The sequence below is a fragment of the Lepidochelys kempii genome, chromosome 11, assembly GCF_965140285.1.
Source record: "Lepidochelys kempii isolate rLepKem1 chromosome 11, rLepKem1.hap1, whole genome shotgun sequence".
In the NCBI taxonomy this organism is placed as follows: Eukaryota; Metazoa; Chordata; order Testudines; family Cheloniidae; genus Lepidochelys; species Lepidochelys kempii.
The window spans coordinates 26511824-26524128 of record NC_136390.1 but is presented as its reverse complement, the minus strand read 5'-3'; the positions used below and the strand labels follow the sequence as shown (position 1 = coordinate 26524128).

Here is a 12305-nt window from a genome sequence, read left to right as displayed (position 1 = left end):
ATTTACCAAGGGGCCTCTAAACAGGTCTGAGTTTCTCTTTATTATTTCACAACATTCATTCAGAATTCCTTTTTGGAAGAAGCATCTTATTGATCTGCAGTTAAATGAAGTGTGAGCTTGGGCAGACAGAAATGCCTACAGCAGTAGTAGCCTGAATATTATAGACACAACAGCCTTCCCAGAGGTCTGGTTGCAGCTAGCCTTCAATTATTTATAGGCCCTGATTCTGACCATTATTATACCTACCTACACCAAAACTAAACAAGTTCACTTGTAATTTCATGGGTGCGATTTTAATGTCACTTTTCTAGAGAGCTTGAGGCACATCAGACAAGGTGTTTAGAAGATATGATGGTTAAAAGAGGGGGGAGTCTCTCTTTTAACATTTTCTTAACTTTTGTGGATAATCAAAACTTTAAAATGGCTTGCCCTAGAAACTTAAATGTTGAGTTTCTATCTGTTGGTCTAGGGGCAACGGACAATGCCTGGGGCAGCCCGGCAGGGCTGTTGTGAGTGGGTGGATAGGGAGGAATGCCTAAAGCAACGAGAATCTGGGAAATAGCTGTGGTGGTACTGAAAGTGGGAGGGAGAACCAGAGAGTCGACCTTAGGGGTGGGCGACATCCCAGGGCACCATACTCGGGTTGGGGTGCTGTGGTGAAGAGGCAAGGGCAGCAGGTGAAGCTTCCCCTGGGCCCCACCCCCTCCCCACTCAGTCCCCCCCCCAGCCACTGCTCACCACATCCCACCGCCACTCCTTTTCCCAAGGTGGGGGGTGGCCTCACAGGGAGGAGAAGGATATGGTAAGGAGGGGAGCCTTGCTGGGGATGGGGGTGGAGGAGGAATGCAGCGAGCGGCAGACATCTCGTGGGAAGGGGGTGGAGGAGAGGAGGGTCACACAGGGTATGGCTTGTGAGATATTTAAAAATTCAATTTGCTGATCAATAATATCATGCCAAAATACACATAACATTATATGTAAGGTTATGAACATAAGCACGTTTCCAAGATAAATCTGGGGAGAGGCTAAGCCAGTTCCTCAGAGAAAAAGGACAAGCTGACGCCTCAGCCAGGTGTCAACAAGGCTGATGGACCATGACGTGCTAAGTGGCCATTCTTTGGCAAGGAAGAGGACTGGGATAAAAATATACATCTTAGCAAAAATACTGCATGTAGCTTCCTTTCTTCACCAGCCTGCCTCTCCCCTTGACTCCCAGATGGAAATGCTTCTGAAAGGGAAGGGGGACAGGACTATAAAAAGAAGGGGCAGACAGCCCAAGAGATCCCTCTCTCTCTCTCCCTGCCCACTTCATTCTCTGCACCTGTGAAGACAAAAGGAAACAGCCATTGGACTCTGGAGGAGGGGTCCTGACCTAGGAGTTTGGTCAGTAATCTGCTGCAGCATATGGTGGGAAACTTGCTTGAAATTGAATATCATTTGACAAGTTAGGCACTAAAAGAAGTTCTATTTTTATTTTTCTTGTAACCACTTCTGAGTCTCATTACTTATACTAAAAATCTGTCTTGTTGTAGTTAATAAACTTGTTTTACTGTTTTATCTAATCCAGTGCATTTAAATTGGACTGTTTGGGTACGCTATTTAAAATAATAAAATAGCGTAGTATTCCTTTAACAGTATAACGGACTAAATATATTTGCAACGTTGAGGAGAGGGCTGGGCAGTGCAGGACATATATTTCTGGGGAACAGCTGGGACTGGGAGTATGTTGGGATCACCCTGAAGTATAACCCAGGCTGGTAAGAGCCAAGGCATGGCTGACTGCAGCACACAGCCATATCCGGGAGTGACTACACGCTGGAGGCTGTTTGTGAGCCATCCAGGTTGGAGGCTACAGTAGCAAGGCATTATAAGGGACACCCCAGATTACAGGGAAGGTGTGACAGAGCTATTCATTAGTCTGGATTATGCCCCGGTATATCATAATGGCATATTACACAATTGCTATGCAACATTCACTGGCTCCAGAATGAAATACGGCATTTGCTTCAAGGGATTGGTCCTGACTACTACAGCCCTGAAAGTTCTAGGTTCAGGTTCTCTTACACCACATTTGGATGGATGTGTGCACATGCATACACGCACACATACACACTTGGCCCTTATCACTTTCTATTTTCTCTCCCTTTCTCTCGCTCTTGTTTTCTGCTCTTTTGGCTCGTAGTCTCTTTGTGACAGACTATCTTCCTCTGCTTTGAGACAGAGCCTAGAACATTTAGGGTTCTGCTGCAATATATAAACAGAGAAGGTTCCACAATGGAAAGCTTTCCATGTAAAATGTCCTCTTCCTTCGTGAGAGAGATTTTTGCTCTGGCCTTTGTCAGTTATATTGCCTTCGTTGACTGCAGCTCCTGCAAAGGGTCATGGAGTGAGAGGTGGTCTGTACACATTCACACACACACACACACACACACGCCCCTGTTCTGAGTCATTCTTAATTCCTGACCCAACCCTTCTCTACAAACACATTTTAAGTGTTATTCTTTTCTTCAAACTCATTAAAATCCAAACAACACTAATCCTTAATTCACAATATTCCCCTGTACCCACATGCCTGCCCTCCCTGCTTCCCTCTATCGACACAGTGAGCTCAGCCATTCAGCTTGTACTGTGTAGTAAATATTAATGCATGCTGACCACTGACGGTCAAGTCATATGGGACCACATTCTCTGGCCCATTCCATTCATTTTTCTCCTTTGTTATCATTCCTGTCCTTGCTACTTAGCCCTCTCATACTTATACCCTCTCACAGAGCCTGTCTGCTCCTTTCCACAGTTTCTTTTTTTTTTTTAAGCAGTGCTAAAGAATGGCCTGTAAAAAGAAACACTTAAACTTGAAAATAAGGCCACTTGTGTCCTTAAACCTCTTTGTAGACTCTGTATAATGAAAGTTTTCTTGCATGTGTTTTTAAATTTAAAAAAATAACTTCAGTGCTCCTATTTTCTGTGAAGAATAAATGCCTTCCTTACAGAATTCATGAACTGTTTTTTTTTTTTAAAATAAAGCTTGTTCTGCTCATTCTGTTTAAACAGACTACTGGTATTTATATCTGGTACAAGGTCCTAAGGCAAGACTTTCAAATATTAAATATAATCTAAAATAATATACAGTTTTAAAAATATTGTTGAATCAATTATCCTAGAGGTAGGCAGTATAATAGTATTTCTCTTCCACCTACAGTTCTATAATTAAATATTCGAAAAAGTACACAAGAATGGAAAGAGATGGTCAATAGGCTATTCAATGAGAACTACCCAGAAAGCAATTACCACAAAGAAATCATTAAAACAATTCATTATCTCTTCCTTCAAGGCTGCACACACACAGTAAAAATTGCTACAACTAAAAAGCAAAGCCCACTGAATAGCTAGTGTTGGCCATTACATATTGACCACGTAGTTTAACAACAATGTCTAGTAACCATGGTGTTTAATTCCTTTCAGTCAGCAGTATTCTTCCAACAGGACAGTGCATGAAATACAAAGACCTCAGACCTAATCATCTCTCTGTATAGGAAAAAAGCTGAAGCCTTTTTTCTGACGATAAAAGACCAGATGAGAGTGGAAAGCAACAGGAGGGTGGAAAATAGAGCAAAAGAAAAAAGAATGACTATACAACCCACCACTGCATATTATAATCCTTCCCAAAAAAATGGATTTTAAAAAATCACTACACTGGAGAGATTAACAAATGCCTCTAAAATCTAGATTATTGTCCTACATAGATTTTCTGTACAAAAGAGTATGGTTTCATATGTTCCATATACATAGGGATATGAAAATAATTTGACTTAGCTATTGCTGTTTATTAAAAAGGACTGCTGTTTTTCTGATCTTTTGCTAAAAGTCCTCATTTAGAAAATTCTACTGTCAATGCAATTATTATAACCATTTTAGAAACCAGTGGTCAGTCATTAAGCTAGCTGGCATTCTCTACAATTATATCAATCACAATGAAACCACTGGGTCCTGTGTGAGTATATTTTGAATAAGAATACAAGACAACTATTGGAAAGCTACTTAAACATAAAAACAATGGAGTCTGGCACCCAGGATGCCAGCAAGATAACATCAGTAAATATCTTCAATGGAATGCATTAAACCAGCGTTTTCCAAAAACATTTGAAAGCTGAGCCCCAGTTCCGGAAAATGAAACCAATCGCTTCCCTACTTCCCCAACCCAACTCCCATTGTGTTGTTAAAGGCAGACCCTTCCCAATTTACACAATCCCTACAATTGGGCCCCCTCCTTTGGAAAGCATTGGGTGTAGACCTTCATAACAGGATACCAATTTTTAAAAAAAAAAAAAAAAAATACCTTGAGCTGTGAAATAGTTAACGTTGATATTTAAAACAACATCACTGGCATCGGAGTTAAACCCCACTAAAAAGAATGAGGCAGTTCATACCTCAGAGCTGTTATTTCAGGCTCTCTATGAACTCGGGTAGATGGATATCCATCTGTTACACTCACTTCATGTTTTGAAGATTTCCTTTACAACCATAACAGCTGAAGACACAGCTTTCATTGGGGGGGGGGGGAAGGAGAGTGAGACTCTGGAGAATAACCAAGAGGTCTGTCCACACTTCCCCAGCCAGCCGTTCACACCCCTAGGGAGCATGCCTCACACTGAGAGTAACACTGCATTAAACAACAAGCCAATGCACCTCTGGACAGTTTATAACACCCTAAAGGAGCGTTAAAAAGCTTCAAGCAAGGCTGTCAAGTGATTTCAACATCCAAAAAGCACAATCATCAACCTGGGTGTCTTATTTGCCATTATGAAACAGATCTGGGCTGACCCTGAGGGGTACTGAATAATTACATGGCCACCTGCTACTGCTCAGCACCTCTGGATCACAACCTTAGTGGGTGTCGAATAAGTTCAGGGTTTTCAAGTTAAATCATAAAACTGAAACGACTTCTAGTATTTTGTTTTTCAGATGCAGATGTGCAATCTGACAGTCACTACAGTACGTCTACACTGCAGCTTGGAGCATGACTCCCAGCCCAGGCAGGCACTCACACACATGCAAGCTCTACTTGAGCTAGTATGCTAATGAGCTAGCCAACCAAGCTCAAACTCAGGGGGTCAGGCATGCTCATACCTTGGTGGCTAGCCCATGCCACTACCCATGCCTCAAAGTCCACACTGCTATTTTTAGTATACTAGATTGAGCAGAACTAATGCACGTCTGTCTACCTAGGCTGGGAGGCATGCTCCCAGCTACAGTGTAGATGTACGCTTTTTATGTGTTTAATTCCCTTTACTGGAAATAGCAGCAGAATCAAGCCCTTCATGTTCTTAAACAAGAGACATCTTTGAGGCCATAAGTTGTTCTAGTAAAGTACATCAGCAGCAGCTGATCTCCATCCTTTTAGCAAAACTGAAGTTTCTCATCTTTCTTGAAGCCACTCTCATCTTCAGTTGGATAGGTGACCAGGCCCTGTCCTATGGTCCTGCCCACATTTAGGAAAGTTTTTAGAAAGCAGTCTCTACGACTGTTTTGTGGGATATTTTTTCAAAATCAGTTCCTGCTAACATGGGTTTAAAATACAGTTTCCTTAGTCACAGTACAGCAGACAAAAACACGTAAACCAATTTTAGAAAGCCATTTTCTAGACGAGGTGTTTTCCTATTGTTTTACCTAGTGGAGAAAATAGTTTCCGACAGTGTTTTAAAAGGATTCCACGCTCACTAAACAAACTGTGTTTAACCTACGTTAGCAGAAACCGCTTCTAAAACTCATTTAGAAGCTTGTTCCTACCAGGGGTTGAACTCCAATATAAATGGAACAATACAGCTTTTATAGTTAAATCCAGGAAAAAAACCTAACATTTACATTTGCTGTAATAGAGAGCAATTGTGACATCACTTACCTTTAACAATCTGCTTGGCACAGGCATTATAAACTTGTTCCTGGGTCGTGTTTGGTGGTAACACTCTGTCAAAGACATAAGGTTTTGCCTGCTGAAATTAAAAAAAACAAACACAAAATAATGTTTTAGAAAATGATAAAAACCTATAGCCAAAGCAAAAAGAAGGCAGAACCCATTTAATAGGCACCCTGATAAAAGGCATGGCTGTTTAAATTAGGGAAGATGTCCAATGCAACAGAAATGATGTGTTTCAGTGAACAAACAATGAATAAACAACACATCTAGTGTCTCAAAGTCTGTTCCCAGTCATTAGCAAAAATGGAGTGGCACACGTTGCCCTCAAATTTCCTACATATTTAGCTCATTTAATTGGATAAAGTTAAAGAAAGTGGTAGGAAACAATGGGCTAAAATGTGACTAATGTAATCCTGAGCGCTTCCCCCTCTCTTCCAGAATTTAAGACAGAAGATCCATATTTCTAACCCAATCTATGATTGAAAAGGAATCTGTGTCAAAGTTCATCACAATTTCCTACCATTCTAACCTTAGGGTAAAGATCACTGAAGACAGACCAAATGAATTCAAATCATCATCTGTTTTAAAAGCCCTGCACTGCTGTCTAACTAGCCCCATATCAATCTTGAGTGTTGTTAGCACATTTTGATTATGTGGAAAGAAAATAGCTGGGCTTCAGCTAAGTGCTGAAAATGCAAATAAGCTGAAGCATAGCAGTAACCAAAGAAAGAAGCCCAGGAGCAGAAGGTCTAGCCAGTTAGTAGACTGGTCTTTTACTTGAAGAATTACAAAGATTTTCAGCTTGAAAGATATGAATGCTTTTGTGTGTGCTAGAAACAAATATGATTACAAAGTGAAGCATGTGTTTATGAAACGAAACAAAAATGAAACAAAAAAACATTTGGCTTTGGGGATTTTATCAGGTTGCAGAGGATGATTCTGCCACAGAAACAAAGTTAGCCATGGCTTCTAAATACCATGGCAAATGGTGCACTGAAAAATACGTGAATAAGTAAGGGGAAAAACGATTTGCATGCATTAACAAAATGGACTCTGCTTTTTCTTCCTTCTGGCAGCAACATGGGATTGGTTACAAAGAAATACATGTCAGCTAATCTGAAATGAACCTTCGATGTGGAAGACATTAAAAAGTAAATCATTTTTAAGACAGAAGCTTAGATAGCTTAGCATTTACTTGTTTTCACTGATATCTGAGGATGCTATCTTCTTTTAAAATAAGATTTCTTCAGTTAAATGCCATGAAGAACAGAAGCCAATTCTTCTCTCTCTTTCCATCAAAGAATGCAATACTTCCAATCCAAAATACAGTATTTGTTCTGAAACAGCATTACAGGGATCTCCAAGTAACTGATCAATGGCTAAATCTGACATAATGGTCATACTCATGTCAATCATGCAATCACATCTGCCATCTGTTCAAATATTTGTGCTTGACTCACTGTTTTCTTGTTGCACCGATTTATTTTAAGCTATGTACCTGACATCTCCATAACTCTGAACATTCACTTCTTAAACTACAGTAAAACACATACAAGATAAATATAAAATATATTAGAAAAATCTCATCCTTGAGATATGAAATACTGTAGATAAGAATATATATTACCAATCATTTTTTAAAAAGTTGGAGGCACACAAAGCTATGTACTGACCTGTTGTAATAAAGCATGCACGGTATAGTCTCAAAGCACAGATCTCGAGTAGCCTATGTGAAATGAATGTAGTTGCCTTCATCCAGTTTCTAGTTAATAGGTTTCCATCTCTCTCTCATGCACATGCACGATCCCCTTTTTTGATATCGTAGGGGCTTATCTACACTGGGAAGTTATTCTGGAATAGGGTAGGATGTGAATTTAAAGTGCTATGGCTATTCTGGAATAACTTCCTGAGTAGAAAAAAGGACATTTTTTCCCCACTTCAATTTAATCCACAATAGCGATCCTGGTTAATTTCCCCATGTAAGGCAGGCCGTGAGCAGAATGGCTGAGGAAGGACTGAATGATGATGGAGCCTGAACTACCCTCTCACCCACAGAGACATTTGCCCCTGGTTAGGGTTGAGGCCCATTAGCCAAGCAATATGGCAGACCTTCCACCATGTTGTTACCATGTACACAGAGAACTTCAGTCTCCAGGGCAATCAATCCAGCTCTTTCATGAGCGCTCAACAACAAAAATGTCAGAGATCTTCAAGAACCCAGGTAGATTATCACAATTTTGCTGTACACAGCTGAAAGGGGAAATTTCACCACAAGCACCATCTGCAAGTTACAAACATTAAATCATTTTATTGATCAAACTAAAAAGTAAAAGAGTATGAGCAAACAGCTCAAAAAGTGCCAAGTAGGTTAAATTACCTCATACAGTTCTTTTGAAAAAAATGCCAGCTAATTTATTTTATATCACTTCTAGCAGCCTCACCACATTAATTTTCAACCCAGATGATCACTTGCACTTTAGAAAGGAGAACTTCAAAAATGATATACTAATAGCAACAATAAATAACTAAAGAAAATTAGACTGCAAGATTCATCACAGCTGTCTAGAACCATTCACTTCTGACCTTATGAGGTATCCCTGAAAGCACACACTAAAATTAGAGATGGACTCAAGGCACAAGTTTGGGCAATCATTCAAACTCCTAGAGTAAGGAGCTCTTTAGATCCAGGGCTTTGGTATAAAGTAATCTCTACCAAACACTGTTACTGGTAGCCAAATTCTGGAGCTATTAAAGAATGCGTCCCAATCCATCCAATTCAATGGACAGTGCTCTCTCTAGGAAAAGTTTATAAATTACATTTAAGATAGTGTAAACAGGGTTCTCCAACTCCTCTATCCCCCGCACACCCCTTCTTTAGGCTACCATCCACCCCCTACCATGAGCTCCTCCCACACCTGTTCGTTTTCAGGTTTAATCTTAACATTGTGCACAGCTGCCTTTGGAATGTTTAAAAGTATCATATATATAAACTCTTCACACCTTTGCTTTGTTTTTTTCTACATGTGAAAAAAAGATACAAGTGGCAAATGTTTTATAAAAGGGACTAATGTGAGCTCACTTTAACTTGTAACAGCAACATACACACACACAAAACCTATGTTAAAGGAACATTAAGACTCCAACACCAAGCACTCAAAAGTTAGGAAATGCAAGAATTAAGGTAGTCTACAACCTTAATTCAGACCCCTTATGTATATGCATGACAACACATTCTTCAATTACATGATCGTATATTTTTTCCCAAGATTATTGTGACAATTGGGCTACAACGTCTGCCTGCTTATGTATTTACCATGGAAAATAGGTCAAGACATTTTCAATAAAGAATGATACAAGCAAGTAAAAGAGAACATGGAGAGACTAAATTAGTCCGAAGATCATAGGCCTTAAGAAAATTCAAGGACAGTGTTGAAATCATGCTTGTATAAACGGATGGGGAACTGGAAAATAATGAACCAAAATTGGTGTGTCGGACATTAGGCCTAATTTGTTGACAATAAATAACAAGAGGATGAGCTATTCCAATCAGCATCCCCTTTTTGCAACCTTAAAAATTTTTTTTGAGGAAGAGATAAAATAACAGTTGTAGGCTACTGAAGCAAGCCTCACCATCCTGGCTGCTACCTTCACCATCTTCTGGAACTCAGAAGCTTCTTTATCCTAATCCGAAGAGATATCTTGACCAGACCAGGGGAGAGAGGGGGACCCAGATAACATCGCCACCCTCTGCCAGCTCCAGATGAATCTCAACCACTAACTTGAGATGAAATGTGATCAGACTAACAGCAACAACAACTGCTCCAGCCCACCTCAAACCTTAACTGTCCTTTTGGGGAAAAGAGATTACCATCTTTGATACCCTCTAAAAGACTGTCAAACAAGGGGAGGTTTCCATCTAAAAACTTTCTCCAGGTAAAGAGAAAGGAACAAGGGATATTGTTAAAATGAAAGCCTTACTTAATATTTTACATTTCAAATGCTGTAACTGGTTTCCCTCCTTTTCTGTATCTTTAATAAAAAGTTAGAAGGATTTTTAATGGTGGCTTTCCAATAGCATTAAGCGGGCTGAGGTCTCCGTATACCAAACCCCAAATCTTCTTTATACTGTTGAATAGTGACTGGGTTTTGCAAGGACTTTTGCCCATTTATTCCATCTAAATTAATACAGCAGGACCCCTCAGATCTTCCTGAAGATGGAAAGTCTGTACTATTTGAAGTACTTGTACAGGTGGGTCTAAGCCCACCCATAACTAAAGGTACTCCCCCTCAACGAAGGCAGAGGGACCACTCTATCCAGGTTCCAGCTGATTATGGGGGACAAAGGAGAAAACAGGAATGGGAATGAGGTCAAAGGCTGAAAAATTAAGGAACCAGAAGGGGACATCAAACAGAGAACCCCAGACAGTGCCCACAACTCCTCAAAGGTATCCAAGATGTCAGACACTACCCAGAGGAATTCTGCGAGGATATGAGAGCAGACAAGGGATCAGAAATAGGCTCTGCATATGCAGAGCGCCCCGTGTGCAGCTTCCTCCTCCTGGATGGATGTCCATCTTAATCAATGCCAGGAAGAGACTGATGAGGAGATCCTGCAATTTTTTAGGGCCACAAATAGGGTGTACATACATCGGGAGGTGTGGGGAACAATGCAGCCAGAACCTCAGTAGAAGGTTCTAGAGGAGCCGGAAGAAGGGCTGCAACCTGACACGCTAAATAGATGTGCACCAGGGTCTCCTTCTTGCAGCACAAGGGACAGGTGTCAGGGGAGTTTGTGAATCGCAACAGGTGCACACCCATGTTCACAACTCCATAGAGGAGCCACCAACTAGTAGCCCCAGAGGGCCATAGAACCAAAGTGGAGTACAGGCTGGCCCACTGGAGTTCCTCGTCCTTCTGAGGTGGTAAGAGGTCTGGCCACTTGGTGTTGGGGAAGGACACAAGAGCGAGGAAGTGGATATTATGAAGCATGACCATATACAGATATTCTCTGGATTAAGCTCAGAGGCAGACTGGCTGAATGTTGTGCAGGCAGCTCAGGTGGCATATTGGGTGTGTCCAGGGAGGCTCACAGGGCAGGGGCCCAATGATTAATTTCTGTGGGCCAGAAGTGAGGGGTGGGTGGGGAGCACCCTCCTGCAGGACCCACTCAAGAAAAACTGGAGAAGCAGTCCCAATCCCAGTCCCCAACCCCACTCCCAACTCGTGGTCCCATTTTCCCTCCCCGGCACTCCTCCCCTGCCCCCAGCTTCCAGATAGTTTTCGCTCCCCATCCCAGGCTTTTGTCCCAATCGGTGCTCCTTAACCCCTGCCCTGCAGAACTGGCTTTTGACCCCTCTGCGTTCAAATCAGGCAGTTTCCTCCTCAACTTTGTCGGTGTTTAAATCAGGCAGCTTTCTCCAGCAAGAAGAGAGAGACTCCCTGCTCTCAGTTCAAGTGCTTGGGCCTGACACAGCCTGCAGCAGCCCAGAGTTGCAATTGCAGGGAAAGACCCATCCAGCTATTTTGCTGTTTTCAAGAATGAAGCAAGGATAAAAGTACAGAGAAGAGTGCCTTTCACTGAGAGCCCTCTGCTCCCAGAGGTACAAATCTAGAGTCTATGGGCAACAGCAGCACTTCAGCTAATCAAGAGTAAAGAGCAAGAACAGGGAAAGAGATGGCAAGACACATGGAAAGACAGACAAGATACAAGGGATGTGATTTAGTGAGGCCAGTGGCTCTCAACCTTTCTAGACTAGTGACCACTTTCAGGAGTCTGATTTGTCTTGCATACCTCCAAGTTTCATCTCACTTAAAAATTACTTGCTTACTAAATCAGACAAACAACTAGAAAAGTGTCACAGCATGCTATTACTGAAAAATTGCTTACTTTCTCATTTTTACCATACGATTATAAAATAAATCAAATAGAATATAAATATTATACTTACATTTCAGTATATATCATATAGGGCAGTATAAACAAGTCATTGTCTGTATGAAATTTTAGTTTGCTAGTGCTTTTTATGTAGCCTGTTGTAAAACTAGGTAAATATCTAGATGCATTAATGTACCCCCTGGAAGAGCTCTGCGAGCCACCAGGGGTACCCGTACCACTGGTTGAGAACCACTGAATTAGGCCACATCTTTAGTAAATTAATTCAGCTGGGAACTATCCAGCAGTGAGTCAGACTGTGCAGGTCATGGTTCCTTCCATAATTGCTTCCACCAGGTGGAGGGCTGCCATCAGTCCCACAGTGCTGGTCCTCCATCCATTGCTGGGACTCCACCAGCCTCCTCACCTGTACTAGAAAGCGGGTTGTCCCCTCACTGTACTAGACTCAGAAGCCCCAGTTCCATTCCGCCTCTTCTTTAGAGTATGCCTTCCCCCAAT

At 41.4% G+C, this 12305-nt stretch overlaps 1 protein-coding gene across 1 annotated transcript in view; it reads right to left on the bottom strand.

Moving 5' to 3' along the window:
* The window catches only part of KIF5C (kinesin family member 5C), a 119594-nt gene that overhangs the window by 78271 nt on the left and 29018 nt on the right, over positions 1-12305 (bottom strand). Inside the window, exon 2 of the mRNA XM_073305437.1 lies at positions 5900-5990. Coding sequence (XP_073161538.1) covers positions 5900-5990 — 91 coding nt within the window. The remainder of the gene's footprint in view (positions 1-5899; positions 5991-12305) is intronic.